The sequence below is a fragment of the Strix uralensis genome, chromosome 4, assembly GCF_047716275.1.
Source record: "Strix uralensis isolate ZFMK-TIS-50842 chromosome 4, bStrUra1, whole genome shotgun sequence".
Classification (NCBI taxonomy): Eukaryota; Metazoa; Chordata; class Aves; order Strigiformes; family Strigidae; genus Strix; species Strix uralensis.
The window spans coordinates 90,109,790-90,130,421 of NC_133975.1; the positions used below are offsets into that span (position 1 = coordinate 90,109,790).

Consider the following 20,632-nt stretch of genomic DNA (forward strand, 5'->3'; position numbering starts at 1 on the left):
ATAGATGATACGAAGAGCTTGCATCCATTCCTGGAAAAGTTTGATGTTTACTGAAACTGAAATCCTATCCTTAATGTCAGAAATCAAATCTTAAAAAGTAAGTGTTACTGATGGAAGCCCCAGTCCTATAAATAAAATCACTGTAGGGCTCAGATTTGGACCCAAGAGTCTGTAAGTACAGTGGATGTTTAAATTCATCCACTCAAAAATAATAATGTTAAATTTTTTTTCTGTGTAATGTGAAAAACAAATTTATTTGAAGGGATTTTTGGCACAGAAATACTTCTGCCTAAAATTCTAAATTATTCAAGAGTCCTTCCATACACGTAGAAGTCATTCATGGCTTTTGTGTGGCTCCTACCTTTGTTTTCATATATATATATATATACACACATATATACACACACACACACCTTGTCAGCTGTGTTTCTAGTTTAGTTTCCAAAATAGCTGTAGTTTAAATAGCTTTGTGATATTTTAGATGTTCTGATGTGGATTGTATTTAATTGAGATAATAATAGAGAAGTGCTAATGCACTTATGTGATTACTGTAGAATTTAAGGCTTCATTCAGTCTCTGAATATTTATATAGTATATAAACATCTACTGCCTTAACTGTGGTGCATTGGGGTACTTATCTAAGTATGAAATTTTAAGTCTTGAAGCAACCACATAAGAAATAAGGGATTATTTATAACAAATGTGTGCCAGCAAGAAAATGAATGGAAGACTGCTGCCTCCAATAGCTGAAATCAATCCAAAGAATGGCAAATTTACCTCTTGTTCTCTGTGCTCTGTCTGGCTGAGCTTTGGGAGTATGTCTGGATGTACAAGAGATGCATGTACTCCACAATCCTCTGCTTTCCTTTTGGAAATCACTGATTCCAGCATTGAACAAGGCAGTTGCATGATTTCCTTCAAAAACTAATGGGATGAAGGATGTTTGCAGACCAACCCATCCATGCAATTTCAATCATCTACAACCTTTTTAATTAAAATAATTCCACTGTCATAAGGGTAGGGTGGAAAATGCAGTATGTTTTATGATTAATCCAGGGATGGCTTTATACATCTTTGGATGTGGTATTCTGGGTTGTTTGTAATGCCACTGGACTTAAGTTTTTTAGAATCTTCGTTTGAAGTTCAGTGTAAAAGAATAAAGGTTAAAAATATTGAAGACTTTTGCTCTCATAAAATGTGTGGCCACTTGCTTATGTAGTTCTGTACCTGCTTTCAAAGGAAATGCTAGCTATATTTAACAGCTACCTTCATAATTTCTAGACAATATTCTACATAAAATAGAAAAATACAGTCTAGGATTTGTTGGATGGAAGGAATGATCCCTTAAAAAAAAAAAAAAAAACGGATAATTATTCCTGCTTGGGAAGGGAAGGTACAAGTGCATGTTCCTAGAGTGTTTCAGTTCTAGGGGGGTACAACCAAATAACAACTGTATATATTTCATATTCAGCAATCAGCAACTTGACCAGATTTTTAAATGAACATCTTAATGTTTTCTCCCACCCACCAATGATTTGGATTCTTAGAACACTTCAGAACCTCGTAATAAATTCTTCACCGTCCTTTGCCTGTTTCCTTGTCTTTAAAGTGGTGGTGATGCATGCCTCAGCAGGGATGGCATGCCAAATATACAGTATTTTATTTGTAATTTAACAAAGTTCTCATAATTGCTTAACCAGCTTCACTTTTCACTAGGGAGAACACTGGTGCTACTAGCTGACAAATACAGCAACTGGCAGAGGTGATTGCAAGAGATCGTTCTTCACTGTGTAGCCTTCGCTGATGAGGCAGTGTTAGTTTCTCTTTACATACCAGACACTTAGTTTTTGAAGCGGAGGTTGCTTCCTATGTTTAAAATGTGCTTCAGTGTAACTTTGCTGGCAGAAGGTAACTGGAAGTAAATGATACTGCAAAGTGAGTTGCTCTGAGGCTATAATGGGAATGCTGGAGGAGGGGAAGTAGGAAGGAGTCAAGAGTTAGAAAACCTATAAAAAAAAAAAAAGAAAGGTCAAAAGTTTGTTAATTTCTCTTGCCTTTTCTTGGAAGCTTCAGTCTTAGGAATTGAAAATTCTTTGGGATGTTATAGTATGGCACATACTTCAAACTTTATTAAAGGAATATATTTTAAGGAATCTTAAAATCTGCTAACTTTTTAAATTACAGTGAAAGGAAAATCTGAAATTGTAACAGATATTTTGGGATGGAACTGAATGATTGGTGTGTTACTAGAATTGTTTTCGGTTTTTTACTTGTCACAATATATGTTCCTCAGTACAACAGTGAATTACATCTGTTCATGTCTTCAGCCTGTAAACATGGCTAGGCTGAGCAACCAGTTGCTTCTGCAAAGCGCTATCACTTTTTTCTTAAACATCTTAAAAATTAATTTTGAAAAATCTTTCTAGCTGTTCAAGTCATCTATGAAATTAGGTTGGATTAGTTTTTATGAACCATCAATACTACGATTTCTATCTGTCAAATTAAGTTCTGCATTAATAGTAGTTGCTCAATCTCTGTATGTTTTTTTACAGAAATACAGAAGTGTCATTTTTCCCGTGAACTGGGCTTTACCATCACATGTATTAAAATTATGGATATTGTTTATATTCTCAGTTGAGTTAACTGTCTCTTCTGCTTTTTTGCACTCAGCTTTAATAGTATGTAGTTATAGAGTGATACTAGCCATTCATCATGAGTGCCTTCTCATTCATTGAAGACACACTGAGAAAGAAACTATGGCCACGTCTGCCTGCCTTTTTCCTCCAAAATTGAATTTCCAAGGCTTCTGAAAGACTTGTTGCCTCTGCAGCAGGTTCCAGTTTTCATTAGCCAAGTCTCCCACGTGGTTTTCTGAACCATGGTTTCTTTTAAAACTGCAATGGTAGGAACTTAATGCAGGCTATAGTTGTTCTTGTCAGTGAGTGGAAGTAATAATCCGGGATTCTGTTTTCTCATTACTGTTTGTGGTAATAGAACAGGGAACTATATGTAATTTCCATGTCCCTTGATACAAATTACAATTTTATAGAGAGTAGTGCTGCAAAGGCAGCTGTTTTTGCTCGTCTGTGTCACATGTGGGAGAGGCCCTTGCAGAAGGTCATTTCATGTGTTGACTAGAAAGTCTGATCAAACCTTTGTTATTTAAATAAGTAACTTTAAGCTAACAGCAGACAGCCCTGACAAAGAATGAGTTTAAATGTAATGCTTTTTAAAACCCCTTTATAGTCTTCTCTTTTTGTAAGGTATTTCTGTTTGGAAAGAGAAACAATTAATTTAAATAAACAAAACAACACACTCTCTTTTTTTATTTTCTGGAGTTCACAAACTTGTCCAGCACTTCAGTTTACTGTAGTGAGACAGTAAAATAAAACTCACTCACTTATGGGAATTACTGTCTTTTTACAGCCTACATGTCTAATCCAAACTGTCAGTATCCTTTTTGAAAACAATGAAGTCCCATTATGAAGGCCTCTGAGCTGGCTACAATACCTATGCAATAATTGAGAGCAATTTTCAAAAAATAAAAAGAATAGGAACTATTTTAACACTCCAGCGGTTCTTTAATGTGTGGTGTCTGGATGGAAAAGTGACTGGAAAGATTGCTATATAATGTTTTCCGATGGCTTTTATGTGTATGTATTTATAGATGTTTTTACACCGGTTCCATTGTGATTTGAGTTATATGGGATGGAGACAGGAATCTTAATCCTGTTTCAGAAGCTGATACTTTTAACATACTCCTGAACAAAAAATCTCTTGTCCAACTTTCAAGGCTTTTAGAAGCATGGCTGATAATGCTTTTCTATGTCAGAGGTTGGGGGATTTATTTGTTTGTAGTACAAGTGAAGAAGGTAAACTCACTCATATTCTACAAGTAGAATTCCAGGATTAACAGGATTTTAAAATTAATGGTTTTGAAGAAGTCCTGTGCTGCTTTATATCAGTCTTGTGTTCCTTCAGAATAGGTTTCAACTGAAATGACTAACTCAGCACAAACTTTAGGCAGTGAGTTATTAATATATTAAACGTTGTTCTGTCAAATTGCATGCAGACCATCCCATCTAAGAACAGCTCTATAGTATCATGGAAGTATGTTAATGCTGTGCATTCTGTTTAACAATTTATTGCTGTTCGGGTTGCAGAATTTTAGTCTCCAGAATATTTTCTCATCTACACAGATTTTTAAAACATTCTTGGTAGTTAAATTTTCTAATTTAATATGCAACTGCAATAGGATATTGGTAGGAAATAGCAGCCTGCAAACTAAGATAAGGGACAAGTATGTCAACTTTGGGATATGTGGGAAGTAACAAATTTGGCTAAATGACTGCAAGGCAGGCATTTTGTACAGCCTGTAGATCTCTTGTTTTCAGAAGATTGTTTGTGTTTAGGCTAGAAAGCTGCAGTTGAATATAGTTCACTGCTGAATTCCTACTCCCTTATAATCTTTTTTTGAATTGACTCCTCTCCTTGACTAACCAAAACAAAATCTTTATTTTTCAATAGCACTGGTCTTAAAGAGGAAACCAGAAACTAAAGGCACTAGAATCAGCAAAGACACTTCTAGAGAAAGTGGAGAAGGTAGAGAATGGAGCTGCAGACTCTACAGGAGGCTCTGAAAGTGGAAATTCAGGTTCACCAGGTAATTTGTATGTTTTGTTGCTTTATACTTTCAGGTAATAGCAGCATTAATATTGCTGATAGTATTACTACTAATGGTATCGTTAAGTAATACCACTACAACTATAGTAATAATTGTTTTATAAGCTTGAAACTACTTCAGAATTTTGTATTCTGCATTTTGACCCCACCACCTGTTGTTTTTTAGCAAATGTGAAAAATCTACATATCAGGCTGTGGGTGAGGATTTTTTTTAATATATTTTGTAGCAGTGATAAAAACATTCTGAAAACTCTGTTCAGCAACTTCTGTCTGGAAGGTTTTTCTAATGTTCTGAAGCCAATTTGGAATGGAAGAGTATGGTGGAGGAACTTTCAAGCAAAATGTGTGTAGTGCTGCATAGTCTCATCTGGTGCTTTCAGAGTGTATTCTACTTTAGTACCTTCTAAACCTGTAATTGTATAGTTTTGCTAACCAAAACATTGTAGTGCTTGGGCTCAGAAATTTTTACATGCTGGGTCTTTTTACTGGTAGCCTGTTTGATACTATATAGCAGTAGAGTTGCAGTTTGCCATTCTGTTACAATACAAATGAGAAATATTAAAAATAATAATAATAAAACCTAATTTAGCAAATGTAAGAGGACATATGCGTGTTAATTCTTGGAACAAAATTGTTACAGCCATAAACAGAGTAGCTGCCAACTTGAAATGTTAAATTTGTCAATGAGACCTTTTCTAGATAGTTCTCCAAGTATTTCTGTTGGATATCTGAAACTCACAACTGTTACACAGTGGATAAAAGAAATATATGATAGGTTACACTGATCAGTATAACCCATCATACAACATTTGGAAAATGTTTTCAAATTACCTGGTGACTTGTCTAAATAAGTCTTCTAGATTACTTGTTCAGTAGTTGCTGCAGCGATGAGCATAGTGCAGGAACTTGAATGGGTGGATTAGTAAAATGAAGCTATGTCTTCTTTGACAAAATACAACTTCCAGCTAGGGAGAAAAACTTGGAAAAGCTAAAGATGAATTTCCAGAACTACAGAGAAGTATTTAGCTCTCCTCAGAAAGTCCAAGGCCCTTGCATTCAAAACTTCAATGAATTTTTGTTATGGGCGTAAAGAAATTCAGACATGACCCATGGCATTTTGCTGCAGGTATTAAAATGTTTAAGGCCAGTAAGTTTGTTTTTTTTTTTTTTTTAAGTACTATCTGCTGTGTGGTGATCAGAATGCTAGTCACACTCGTGTTTGTATAGCAGCATTTACCTCTTGTATGTATCTTCATTCCCCTTTATGCCTAAGCTAACCAAAATTTTTAAGACTCTGAATTTTGAATAATCTTTAGCATCTGTTCATAATAATGATGATGATGAACAGGGATGAAGACTGGAAAGTGTCCAAAAAGACTTTTTTTAAAAAAAAAAGCAACTTAAAGGTTTTTTTGACCTTGTTTGCCTTAGATTTGCCCAATCCTCATTAAAAGTGAGCTCTGCACTGAAAATCAGCTTCAATTAAATTTGATTTTAGTTGGTGAAACTAGACAAGCCATTATATCAGAGGACTGTCTTTTTTTTTTTTTCCAAGATACTGTATATTCTCATAATTAAGGCTAAGAACAAGTCTTTACAATGGAAAATAACACTTGCAGCAGTGTGTTGGATGCTTCAGTAAACTCTTCTTGAACTGTGCACAAGTGGTTACTGCTGTGCTTGTCAAATGGCCACTGACAGAAATGAAACTGGTTTTGTCACAAAAAAAAAATCTTCAAATGAAATGCTTGAACTGTTTTGTATATCTTTGAATTCAGTAACTTAGAGATTCGAGAGAACCCTTCTTTTGACAGCGCTCAGGATTTGCGGAGAATTGTCTCACTTGTCATCTTATCTAATATTTCTTTTCCTGAGGACTCTCTAAAAAACCTTGCCAATGCTCATACAGTCATAGTTTGTTGTCCCCTTATAAGTGGTGGACAGGTGTCTGTGATGAGTGTAGAGAGTTCAGCTCTGCACTGAGCAAAGCCTCCCAGCTTCCTGATGCAGCATGTTCCCTGTGACTGCTTCCATAGCTGTAGAAAGGGTCGCTCAGTATGTGACTGGATTTTTGTTTGTAGAATAGCTCCTTGTTTCCTGCCTATTCCAGTTCATCCCCAGAACTCTGTCTGAAGCTTTGATGCTGATGCTTTGGCAAAGTGTATCTTAAACTATCAGTAAGGACCCAAAGGAGGTGTTTAGCTGTTTAGGCTACTCTTTTCTTTTCTTTTTTTTTTTTCTTTTTTTCATTTTGATGATTGCAGGATCCTCCATAAATGAAGTCTGACCAGTTCACTTGCTGTATCAGAGTACAACTTGAATATTCAAATATCTTCCATGTTAAAGCTATATTGCTCGTCCTGAGAAGAGATGCATCAAATCCAAGTAGTTCATTCTGCTACTGTGTTGTCTTAATTAAGGTTGTTTTGAAACAGTGTGCTCTTCCTAGTTTTGATCACAAGAGGTGTTAAGGAGTTATATTTAGCTATTCTCACAGAAGGGTTGGATTCATGGATGACTCCTTGAGCTGATGTGTGGAAAGAACCTAAAACATCCTTTTCCTTCTCTCATTTCATAGCAAAAAGCTCAGTAGGCTTTAAAATGTCTTAAATTTAGCTTGCATTTGGGGTCAGTGCAAAAGAACTTTTTCTTATGATTGGATGATGCAATATTATGTGATCCATAAATTTAGCAATACTTTATGAACAGTTTAAGTCACTGACTGTATTGTCTTATGACTGAGTCTGTACAAGCACTTAATATAAAAAATAACAGATTTGTTGCTTGTCAAACTCTGATGTGGCAGAAAGCACCGATGAAAAATTAGCTAAGCATGTAAGCAAAAGGGTAACATAGCACCTTAGCTCTGTGAAACCGAATGGCAGCATGACGAAACAATAATATTCAGTGTAGATAAATGCCAAGTGATGCACTTTGGAAAAACAGTCACAGTTTTACATCTGCAATAGCAGGCTGTGAATTAGCTGTTAGCATTGCGGAAGGGTTCTTGCAGTACAGAATACTTGAATGTTGTGTGCAGTTTTAAACTTTGTCTCCAGATGATAGAGATGAACTAGAGGAGTACAGGGAAGAGTGCTAAGAGTGAACAAAGCAATGGAATGATTTGCACGTGAGGAGACTTTCAATGTGAAGAAGCGATGACCGATGGGGGAATATGTGGTGTGAAAAAGATGTAGGAAGATGATGAATAGAGAAACGGCCAGAATCATAGATCTCTCGAGTTGGAAGAGACCTGTAAGGATCATCAAGCCTAACTTCCAACTCCTTTTGACTCAAGTCAATACTGGTTTTCCATAATCTTACTTGCTTCTCATGCTTGCATTATCAGGAGGCAGATTCAAAAGAAGAAGGAGGTCCTTTTATGAAAGAGTCCTGTAGTTAAACTTTGGAACTTATTGTCACAGAACCTTGAGTGTGTTCCTCGGTTCAAAAAGTAATTTTGGTAGATTAATGGGGGGAAAAAGTGTGTTACTAGCTATTAAACCTAAGATACAATCTTTGAAAACAACAGAGATGCAAATTTCTGAAAGATGGCAGATAACGCTCCATGCTTGTCCAGCATAGACATCATTCTGATGCTCTTCTATTGGCTAGTACTAGAAGGAAAATGCAGCAGGTAAACGTGTGGTCTGATGCGGAATTATCTTTGTGTTATGCTTTTTTTTGGATTAATACCATTTTTAGGACGTGAAATAAACTTTTAAAGAGAATTACTTGACAAAGTCTGAATTCTGAGTGGTATCAATGCAGGTGGAATGAAACATGTATTTCTCTTGTTGTTTTGTCCTTCTGTTTCTTACTCCTTTTCCTGATTCTGATGAGCAAATGGGCAAGGAAGTACAGCCTTTACATTGTTCTTTGCATGTGTGGAAGGGATGTGGTGATGTGATGAATAAACATGGCTGCAACTAAAAAAAAAAAAAATTGGGAATTTTTTGTTTACATTGCCTCTTCATTCTGGGCTCTGGTTTTCTTTGGTGACAGCCTGGTAACTTTTTCCTTGCTTAGCAATAGACAGCATTCTCCTGCAGCTGCCTGAGGGAAGTGAAGGAGGAAGAATAGTGAATGGTAACCATCTGTCTGTTTTTTCCTTGGATGTGGAGGGCATCTCTTCTACAATGGTCTCAATCTCTCTCTGAGGGAGAAAAGTGGCAAAGATATTTCTGAACATGGGTCTTCCATGTGGTACCAGCCAAGCCAGCACACAGGCGGACCCTTAGTACTTGAAACATTCTGCTCTTGAATATACAAACAGCTTTTGTGCCCACAGTGGTTATCTGTGATTTGTGTTTCTTGTGACTGCAGGCAAAGAAGGCAGCAGTTCTAGAGGAGACACAGCGATTAGATTATTTTCCCCAGCTGCCTTAAATTGTCCTTAACAGGCTTCACTTGTTCAAGAGCTGTTTTAGGAGAATGAGCAAAAGTGGTGGCTTGGTGGTGGTAGTTTTACTATATTAATGAGAATGGGATTGGAAATTATATAATACTGGATTCCAGGGCTTGCCATTGAAATGCTGTAAACTGAATATTTTGCTTTCACAAAGGTTCTTCAGAAATGTCGAATTTTAAACTGTTCAACAAGATCCATAATGAAAATCTTCATTGTATTGTTGCATCTTTTTTTTTCCCAGAAATTGGTTGCCCAAATGAAGCAAGATCCACAGGTAACTTTATTTTCATATTGCATTATTTACCTTTAAAAATACAGGAAATAACAATGCATGAAGCTTGGGTATGTTAGATATTTCTTGATCATGTTCTTCCTTGCTAACACAGTGTTTAGAAGAAAACTATTGTGAACAAGTCTTTAAACAAGGACTTAGATTTAAAAACCAAAACTTTTGCCTTTATGGAGCCTTTTGCCTCATATTCTTAATAGTTTAATCCTGTGACTCTTGTGGTCTATGGTGCAGTTCAAAGATGCAGTAAGTTTCTGATTCTACTGGAAGCTGCTTTTTATAAAATCTGTTATTACTAGAATTTGCTTTTTTCTTTTTTGAGTGTGAGAAGGTTCGCAGTTGTACAAGAAGAGATAGGGTGTCCCATCCAAGAAATTTTATCCAAATAAAGAATGTAGTTTAAGGCTGTGTTCAGATTGCCTGTCCTAGGTATCCAATTTTAGCACTGTAGTGTCTAAAAAGTAGGCACTTGGCTCTAGGATGTTTCAGAGCTACTGAAGTTGGATAACTAGACTCCTTGCGTAGACAGCACAAGTCATCCCTTTCCCAATGACCTTGTAAGGAGACTGGGTTATCTTGTACAGCAGTTAAGCACTCCGTGTGTGTGCTGAATGGGGAGTTCTGTGGAGTTCTCTAACCAGTCTGAAATGTTGAGTAGAGGGGTAAAGGCAGCTCACTTGAGGCTTGCTATTAAGTGCTCCCATCCCCATACAATACTGAATGCCATGTAATATTCTGAGCATATATTTTTCTGAGCTCAGTGTGTTGGGAAGGCAGCTTTTTGTAACAGTCAAGTAGTTAGACCCCTGATGGGGAGGGATAAGCAGGAAGTAGGGTAGTATTGGAAACTCTGCTTTCTAGAGCTTCCTTATTCTGACGGGATTTGGGTATGGGCTGCTACTTTTACCTGTTGGGCAAGCCTGCTAATGATTACCCTGCAGAGCAGTTTGCTTTCAGTTCGTATCTGCTGAAAGCCAGGTCGTGCTGCAAGCAGCCATGCAAAGGTTCTGGACCCAGAAAGAGAAAACCTGGTCCCTGCTTCCAATGCTCTTACTGCATTTTTATCCCAGATTGTTAAGTGGAATCTAGAAGAAGGGAGGATGACTGCTCAATATCTGGTTTTGCTAAAATTCTGTGTATATTGGACAAGACTATTTACAAGCTGATAGTGCAATGCATTTCAAAATTATATGGAGGAATATAAAAATAGGGACGTTGTCCTGAGCGTGAAGCTCCTGTAATGATATTAGTCCTGTGTTTTAATTTTTCCGTGTGGCACAGCAAGCCTGCGTAATCTAGTGTAAAGAGTTTGCAACACAAATGAGAACAAAAAAAGTGGAAAGAGAGAAAAATGCAGGGAAGATTGCTTCCCTGTCACGTTTCTGCAGAGCTTCATAGTCTTTAAACTGAGGACAGATTTTTTTAAGTGGGAAAAAAATAGCCCTGGTAAAAAACTGTTTTCTGACTGTGTCTTTATAGTGATGCTTACAGCTTTCAAATCTTAAAGTGCTATTGTAAGCAAAGTGCTGATGCAAATCACATGCTAACGCAAATGTAATTCTCTTAAATACAGTCTAAGGCATAAACATACATAGAAAAGAAGACTCAGATATCTGTTTGCCTTCATTTAACATCTGTCAATTAAGATTTAATGGTTATGTTTGCTCTCCACAGTCAAATGTATGATAATGTCTTTACATAAGTAGCATAGGTGAGAATGCTTTAGGTAACATACCATAGCATGCTATTGTATACAATATGATACTGTTGTATTACATATGAACGGACATTTCTTGTTTAATTTGTAAGCTTGATGAAATGTGCAAATGCGCTTTATAATGCAGTAAGCACTAATGGATGTTTTAATGAAATCTTCATTCCAAACTGGGTTGTCTGAGTGCTAGAAAGGTCCTCTGTTGTTGTTGGACTCAGTGACTTAAGTAAGGCTTTGTTGAGCCTCTTGAATTTTATTGGCTGTACATCCAGAGGTGCTGTATTTGTAGTGCAAACACTATGCAAAAAAAACAAACCAACAAACAAAGAAAAAAAAAACCCACCTTCCTGCTACTACTCTATGTTAACAAATGGAATATCTTTCTCACAGATATTTTTTCTTTCTAATCAGAACGCTGATTTGAAGAAACAGCTTCATGAACTTCAAGCCAAAATCACAGCTCTGAGTGAGAAACAGGTAGGGAAACAGAGATATATTTTTAACACCTCATTCTAAAGATGTCTCTTTTCCCAGCTTCCAAGAGAGCTGCTAAATTTTTAAGTGCAAAATAAGTGTGGGCAACCAGACATTTTGGGTTTTTATTTGATTTCTCAGCAAAAGATAGGATGAGTTATTGCAAGTCTATCAAACAAGCAAATAGTGTAATCAGTGAAAGCTATAACAATTTCTCTCGTGTTGAAACTAATGTTTTATATTAAGGGAACTGGGAAAATGAATGAATTTTGTCACTTCCTTTATTATTATCTTGAAACTTATTCTAAACCAGACCATTCTGGTTTAGGCAAATCTTTAGATTTTTGTCTTAGTTGGTCCACACCCTACATATGGATGAGTATGCTGGAATTTTTCTTTGTGTCTAGACCAACTAAATTCATGTCAGTTATGGGTACCTAATAGACAATCTGGAAATTAGTTGTGTGTCTTTACCATGATAAATTACACCACAATTGTCTTGCATTTGCCATTTAGTAGGAATTCTCTTTGACAGGTCTAAAGTATGAGTAATAATTACAACTGAATGCTTAACAAAAATATTGTGGAACTTGAAGATGCATCTTGTAGGTAACTAGAAGAAAAATAAGTAATGCTGAGAGATCTACAAAACTTGTTCTCACTTATGTTTTTGTTTTAGAGCAACACACACAAAAAATCCTCATAGACAATTCTCCCCCCTGCCCCCAAACTAAACTGACTTAAGCAGTCCCTTAATTCTATTGCTATTGTGTCAATAATGGAACCAAGGTAGGTCAACAGATGACACCTTTGAAGAGGGGAAACTTGGTAGAACATGTGCATAGATAAGAATATAGTTCTGCATCGGTGTCACATCTCGATACCTGCATTCATCTGTTATCTGCGTGTATGCTGAGAATTACCTTTCCTGAGGACACGGGCAGACAGTGATTGACATTAATCTAGAAATTTTGTTTACTAAAAATTATAGTATGTTTTAGTAGTGGAACAGTGAGTCTAGGAAGGAACATGTAAGGATAATAAAGAAAATGATTTTTTAATGAGAATACTAATTCAACAAAAACTGAGGTTTTGCTGATGTGATGGCATGCCTCTCTTGAAGGTGATTTATTCTCTAAAACCAGCATGAGCCTCTGCATGTGGCTATGTCTCACAGCAAGCAGCTTCAGAATTCTCTGGTAAGCTCTGGAGGCCCATGGTAATTTCAAAATTAGCTTGCCTTGATGCCACGAAGCAAGTCATGTTGACTACCAGGTCACATGATCAGCAGGGATAGGCAGTGAGATAGCGAGTGGAAGGTAAGAAAGAAGTAATTATATCTTATTGTAACTTAAATTTGGATTCATAACCCTTTAAAGTTACGGTACAGAGTGGTCTATACTAACATCACCAGAAATGCAGCTGTATCTTTTCTGCTGAAAATTACAGCTCAGAGTACTAAAGTGCACTTGTTCATGCCATGGATGTGGGCTAAGTGTCCAAAAGACTTTGAAAAATAAGTTTCTGACTTAACTTCCACCACACAGCAAATACAGTCAATATGAAGTCACAGGTCCAGTTTCCTTCTTTGTATTTTTATGGGTTTGAAATAGAACAGTGAACTTCTCTATGATTGCTGAAGTTTAAATATTTTGTTGTATCTACTACTGGACCACAGAGCTGCCAGTGTCCCAGATGATAGTGTTGTTAAAGTAGTATGGCTGCTAAAATGCAATGGTCATGGCAAATGTGAGTTCTAGGAAAAAAAAACCCCACAACTTTACAGTGCAGGGAAATGCTCACTCTCTCTTATTGGTAGGAATCTGTTGTGTTCAACATCCGTGGCTTAGCAATGCAGAGTTGAGCAGTATTTTAGAGACTACAACAAAGCCCTTTTTTCTGTTCTCTTTAATTTTTCTTTAGGAAAAATAATTATTATCAGTTGTTTTATGGGGAGAATATTATCCAACAATGTAATTTTCACACAGCATGGAGAAATGTGCAGTTTTGCATAGTAAATAAATGCTTTACATCATGCAGTACATTTCTTAAGGAGGAGTGCGATGTGTTATCTGTACTCTTGTTTAGAGTGAGTAAGTAATCTTGATGTCTATCTGATGAATAAACTCCGAGGGCCTAACTGTGGACAGTTATGGGAGGCATAATTGTCACTGTTTGATAAGCTTTTAATGAAGTGTGAAAAACAAAAGTTCCAGCTTGTGTGGTGTCCCTACTTGGAGACAATGGTGTGGAGCTGAGACCCTGGTGTTAGAGAGGCAGAATACTGCAAATATTTCTGGCTTCTGAAATATTATGTCAGCCTAACTTACCCTTTTTCTTTGCTCTCTTATTTAATGAACTTGCATGAGGACTTGTGCAAGAACCAAGTCAGTGGTAGGTTAGCTAAAAGCTTTTAGCTGCTTTAAGACTTTTCTCCATTTCTGAAGCATTGTGAGAGTAGTGCCGACACTTGCTGCCAGTCGCTGCAGTGATTCATAGTGGCCTAGGTTTCTTGCTGAGAATTAATAATGACAGCTCTGTTCAGAAGTTTGTGAAATTGAAGAGATCTGGCAAAGTACAAAAAGAAAGCAAGTAGGCTGTGCAGCGTGCAGACTTAAACCTAAAGACATTTGTTAGCTGATGTGAGGTTGAACTTTTACAGCTTAAGGTATGTCATATATTCATATGTTTTTTGAAAATGTGAAAGAGGTGAAAATAAACGCTTTGATTTTTTTTCACCTGAGAGATGACGGAGCAATGTATGCTGATTGCGTTATCACGTGGAAGAAAAACTTCAAAAAGGGAAGAAACTTATTTGAAGATAATTTGCACTTAGAGGGCAGTAAACTTGAATCCTTCAGACTATTATTTTCCTCTGCTAGTCGTCTTATGTTATTACCATGGAGTTCTAAACTGTGCTTACCTTATTTTTCTAATCTATGGGCCATAATGTGAATTCAGTTTAACTGTCTTGCTCCTCAGCTATAACTGTGAGTGCTGCAGTTCGGAAACCCTGAATGCACTGGTTTTAAAACTGGCTTCCTCTTTCTTCCCCCACCCCTCTCTTCAATAAAAAGAAGTCAAGAGTAACTTTTGCAAAACAATTTTAATTGCCGAATCTAAGCTTGGGTTGTAAGTACGAATTAATTCTTGCTGTGTAGCACTGTTTTTTTTTTATTACATTTTCACATCTTTGTAAGAAAGCTGTAGTCTTAGCACACTTTCTTTCACTTTGTATTCTATGATAGTGTCTTCCTTTGGCATTCTCTTTTGTAGACTTTTACCCTCACCTATCGCTACTCAGCTTTTGTCTGTTTTAAATAGACACCTTACAATAAAAAACATGAAGAATGTGTTCTTGAGTTTTTCCACGAGGAAGTTTACCAGTGTGTACTTTGGGGAGGTGGGGTGGAGATTGTTACCAGTGACGCTAGTGAAAGACTGAGGTAGATCAGGGCCAACATAAAGGAGCAGGAGGGATGTAATGTTGAAGTAACACCTTTTTTCTGCTTCTTTCCCTCCATAGTTAATTAAAAAATTATAATATGATCTTGCAGATATATCATAATTGAGTATGTATCATAATACTACTTTTTTCCAGTGACGGGGAAAAGGTCATGCTTATTTGACTAAAGAAACGTAAAGAAGCGGGCAGCAAACAAATGCTTTTTAGGAATGTCATGTCAAATTGTCAGATACAGAGGAATTTCTACACCTGTTCTTATCACAATTTCTTGGAAAAGTTGGAGCAACATTCTCTCTTAAATGTGGAAGAAAGCTTACAGAAAGAGTCTTTTGACCTTATGGTGAAAAGGTGATGGTGATAAGCATATAGTAAAGAAATTGCATGGCTCTTTCTGCTATATTTGAAAATAAAATGAAAATGTCTCTTATTGTAGTTGCAGTGAAATTAATTGAATCTTCAAGAAAACAGTCTTGTGAAAACTAGACTTGTAATACATTTGCCTTTGACATGGAAAGAATAAAGTGTGGATCCCTTTGTTACTTTGATTTCTCAAGAGCTGTATACACTTGTAGGAAAAAGTACTCAAACATAGTTGTTAGCATAGGGATACTTGTGGTTTTATTTTTTGTGGGGGAAAAAGTTTAACATACTTTACTGTGAAGAGCAGGTGAAACTAGAATATAATCAGAAAAAATGCACACTATAAAAACAAGATTATCTCTATTATAGGTAAATCTAGTGACTTTTGCTTGTATTTAAAGCTTACAGCAAATTGAAGTAGTTGAGGTTATTCTAAATCGTGTATGTTCAGAGTGAGTCTCGTTTTAACCTTGCCACTAAATAGCAAGTAATGGGAAAGGGGATTGGGGGGGATTTAAAGAATAGTAGTGTAATTTAACTATGGTTTTGTATAGTTGAACAAATGTAAACGTGTGGTTTAGACTGACAAAGGAAACTTGTTATTTAAGTCTTCAAAAACTGTCAGGAATAGGTTTTAGCATTAATGTTGCTATATTTATTACAGGTACCATAACTGAGTAATGAAAAGATTGGTAATGTGCATAAATTCATCCTGTGAGACTGTTCTTCTTGAACGCTTGTCAATCATAGTAAAGGTGAATCTTTATGGAGGCTTTTTGAACACATTATCAGAAAATTGTACCCGAAACGTGTTCCATCATATTCTGTAAAGAGGAAAGGAGGTGTTATGGTGAGAGGAAAGTAAGTGCAAAACTGGGTACAGTTAACAGGCAAAAAAGAGTGCTTCGAAATGCTTCTGCATAAGAAGGTAGGCAAGATATGCCTGTGTGTTGTAGATACACCTAATAAATACCATGAGAACTTTAGGGCTCAAAATCTGAAAATAAATAATGAAGTCACTCACTTTTCCTGCCAGTTTTGTCTGGAGTTTCTAATCCCTCCTTTCCCCAAGATCCATCAAGGGCATATTAAAATGCCAGTTATTCTGTCAGTAATGGAGGAAGTGTGCAAATATGCCATATAAATGTGTAGTAACTAACAACTTGAGGCAGGTGATGCTTAGTTTCAGTTCCAGTTGTTTATCCGGAACTGTATGTACTACCTATCTTTTTTAAGTAAATGGCATGAATGATAAAGATATGCTAATTTTCATGTAACTGCAAGCATCCATTTATGCCAACTGTTTATAAAGCAGTCTTAAAATATATGACAAATAATTTTGCACCCTCCCAGAGTTTGGTTTAATAATGCAACCCTGTAGTGATACACTTAGCTCTGCCTCCTCCCATAACTGACTATTTGTAGATTTCTTTCTTAGGCAATTTGAATTAGTCACTCATTTTTCCTGTCGAAAAGATACTGGTCTATCAGGATGTAAGGAGAAGTTAACTGCCTCTGTGAATTGTTGGACCTTTTTGAACCCTCTGATCAGTGTGAACAGCACCTGTTCAGAAGGTGAATGTTTGTTTGAGAAATCTGCATGAACTTACTATTTTAATCTTTGGTATTTATTTAATTTGCATCCAAATATTGTGTGAAAATGTGAATATAATGACTTCTCATTAAGTTATCATCTTCCATATTCTCAAGATATAGTGGCTGAAGCAAATTTTGAATGTTGTACAGATGATTGTAGATAGGCAGAGTACATGCGTCTCTCCCTGCTGCCTCTTTTGCCCTGAACTCTTCTGCAAAACTGATGTTATAATCATTTGCATGTAACTGAAATATTGCTAAGCTTTCTCAGACCTTTTGTAATGCTTAAATCATGATTAAACCCATACTGGCATCTAAACTTGGATTTCTCATTCTTCTCTTAATGTAGCTCCACCTAGACTTCTCAGTGTTGGTTTGTGAACTTAATTTTTGCATATCTAATGTACATTAGCACCAGAGTAACTTAATTTAGGAAATGCAAGTGACCATTTTATGATGTCATTAAAAAGAAGAAAAGCCCTTCGCACCTTCCCCCTGCTACCCTTCCTTTAGCACTGATTTTCTGGCTCAACTTTTAATTTTTGAGTTCATGCTGTATTTTAGCCAAATTTGGATGCAGCTGGAGAACTTTTTTAATTGAACCTAGTTGAATACATCTTTCATCTTCATAGAAGCCAGGAGGGCATAACTCCAAAATAGCCTGCCCTGCTTGAAAATCAACATTGTAGACAGAAAATGGGCAGTTAAACTACAGTATTTCCTTGAAAATCCCCTACTGATGGTGAGAGCTGGTTATTAGGTGCTCCTGCATGTTTTGACTTGCTGGATAACCACACACATCGGTAGTTATTTCAAGGCCTACTATTCCCTTTTCCCTTTTATACTTGGAGGAAAGACAGGCAAAACATCAGATTGTGATAACTGAGGTTTCAGATGTTTTGTATAGCACCCTTAAAGGCATCTTAGTTGGAGGCTGGGAAAAGGGATTAAATCTACTAATGAATTTTTAGAAGTGAAAAAGGATTAAATAGCCCATTCTGCTCTGTTCTGCATGCCTTAGAAGAACAACCTCATGGCCACAGAAACAGTGTTTTGATTTATCCAAATGTTTTAGAAGGGGAATCAAATCCAGGGATCTGCTTTTCAGAGCCTTATGGATCTTTAGCTCCTATTGGAGTTGGTTGGTCCCCAGCTATTCTGAAAATGTGTTGAATTTTCGAAGGGAGAAGTGTGAAAGACAGCATGTCTAATGCTTAGAATACAGGCAAAAACTTGGTTTTGCTGTTTGTTCTCTGGTGCCTAGTACTTGATTTGAAAATAAGCCACTTCCTGAGATTGTGCTTTTTTTGCACTGAGTGACTGAATGTAGTACAGCGATGGCCTAAAATATTTTATTAGTGAAGATTATCTTATTTAATGGTACTATGCAAAAAACAAGACTAACTAGGGTAGTCAGCGTTAGGTGGCAATTTTCCATTGGTGGGTTACATGTTACACCCTCACAGTGCATTGTGGAACCATTTAGTTCAGCTCCTCATCCTTATTTTTGAAAAGAACTGAGGTGAATGTAATATATTGCATTGCTTCTATAGTGCCAGTTTGGAATTGGTTTCTCTTAATTGTACTGGCCTTTGCAGGTGGGCTGGTGGTCCTTTGTGGTGAACACTGACAAATAAAGAGGAAATATGCCTTTCTGGAAGTGATTTAGAGGGAAGATGACATACTAAGGAAGCATGAGAGGGCCAAATGCATGTACAAAAAAGTTTATTTTAGAGGTTGACTTTTCTATTTGAATAAATGTTATCTGCCCTTATTGCTCACTGTGAGGTTTTTTTCTCATTTTATTGTGGAGACTGTGATAGGCTTGGGCCTTGAAGAGGTTAAAGAGAGAACAAACCTTAAGAGTTAAAAGGTAAGAATGCCCTTAATGGGGTTTCACTAAATCTCTGTGCTTTCTTTTCTATATTGACACTGTTGTAGGAAGAGAATGCAGTCTTCATTCTTAGGAAACATTGGTGTCTTCCACCCCTCGCCTTACGCGAGTCACATATTTAATAATTGTCATTAAAATCCCCATTAATTGCACAAGTCCATATTTGCACACTTGACTCACATCAGCACAAAAACAAACCAAAAGCTTCCCCACATTAAAATAAAAGTAACATTATCACAATACCGATGCAAAACCCACCCCTCGTCCCTCTACCACAATTACGACAGAAACTCCCATGATCATCCCAGTAACAGGGTTCAGTCCGCGTTTTGCCTGTTACCTCTCCCAATCACTATCCTTATCTTCTCACATTGCTCTGCCCCACATTGGGTGCCACAAGGAACCACTGAAATTACACCTGGTATGCATTTTCTGCCCATAGAAGTAATTAAGACTGATTTATTTTCTTCAAATGTGGGTCAAGTTAATGTGAATTCTATCTGTGGGCATTATATATAGTCCGTTTCAATATTGTACTCATTTCTGGGTTAACTTTTAAAATACTTGTTCTGACTTTTAGATACTCCAAAAAGTGTATACTCTCTTTAGAGCAACTTTTCCCCTGCTGTTGCATTGCAATAACTGGTTAACACAGACACCTGACGGGGTGTCAGGGAAGATAGGTAATGGTAGAGGCCTGATAGCGTGTAGGTTTTCTTGGTGTGTTTTTTGTTACGTTCATTATTCTCTGAGCTTTTCTTACTTACTCGTTCATGCTAAATCCGTCAAAATTGGTATTGATGTGCAAGGTGTCTTTCTCAACTTTCCCCCCGCCCCCCCTTATTGTAAGTAACAGGTAGATTTAGGCAGTGGCGTGTGTAGAATTTTGATGGAAATTTTGCTGGAATGAAGTTTGAGTTACTGTGGGGATCAGTAGAGAGGTGGAGAGACAGTACTTCCCAGGAGGCAATTCAGACAAGGGAACCTAATTCTTACCATTCTGTGTCACCTTTGTGAGGGCCCACCCCTCACTCTACTGACTATAGCAAACTTGTTAGGCTTCAGCCAACTCCTGTGAGTTCATTACCTGTTTTCCCTACAACATTTATTTAATGTGTTCTATGGAAAAGAATTATTCTTCTATTCTTTCTTGTTTTAACAGCAAGAAATTCTAAGTGTCTTCTTCCAGCAGGCTTTTGAAAGCTAGCCGGGAGAAAGCTCTTGAGTTGTGATGAGCATTTCTTATTTGTCTTGTAAAATCCCTTCAAGGTTAGGTGAGGTGAGTTAGTAACAGTTAAGTAGTTGTAATTCCTTTTTTTTTTCCCCTCTTCTTTCTCAAGATTTCCTCAGTAAAGTGTTGACAGTGTGTCATAGTAAATGGACACTAGTGTGTAAAAGAGTTGGACCCAGGCTGCCCTATGAAGCAAGGAGAAATGAGCCAGCTTTTTCCTTACCCAAAAAGTAAAACCTCAGTGATGATGTTTGTACTGCTTATAGAAGGCAGAACTTGTTTACCCTATTTTCCCTTTAAAAATAAACAGAGAAAAATTGCATGGGAACTCTAATATGTGATGTGAATTTTTGAGACGTATGCTGTAGAGCTGCTTAATATCCTGCAGAACAGCAAGTGGCTCTTCTTTTATTTTAGACCTCTGAAAATTTGAATACTTGGCAGTATTTAAGCCTGTAGAGTCTTGCTCCATATCCATGCACACTCTTTATAAATTGCTTCATTTTTGTTCTAG

At 36.8% G+C, this 20,632-nt stretch overlaps 1 protein-coding gene across 9 annotated transcripts in view; it reads left to right on the plus strand.

Moving 5' to 3' along the window:
* PHF21A (PHD finger protein 21A) overlaps window positions 1–20,632 on the plus strand; it is a 133,760-nt gene that overhangs the window by 32,443 nt on the left and 80,685 nt on the right. For 5 of the 9 annotated variants that reach the window (XM_074867762.1, XM_074867755.1, XM_074867758.1 and 2 more), the window contains exons 3-5: window positions 4,528–4,663; window positions 9,336–9,368; window positions 11,488–11,574. In XM_074867762.1, coding sequence (XP_074723863.1) covers window positions 4,610–4,663; window positions 9,336–9,368; window positions 11,488–11,574 — 174 coding nt within the window. In that variant the 5' untranslated portion in view covers window positions 4,528–4,609. The remainder of the gene's footprint in view (window positions 1–4,527; window positions 4,664–9,335; window positions 9,369–11,487; window positions 11,575–20,632) is intronic. The other 4 variants (XM_074867763.1, XM_074867760.1, XM_074867764.1 and 1 more) reach the window with 1 other exon arrangement.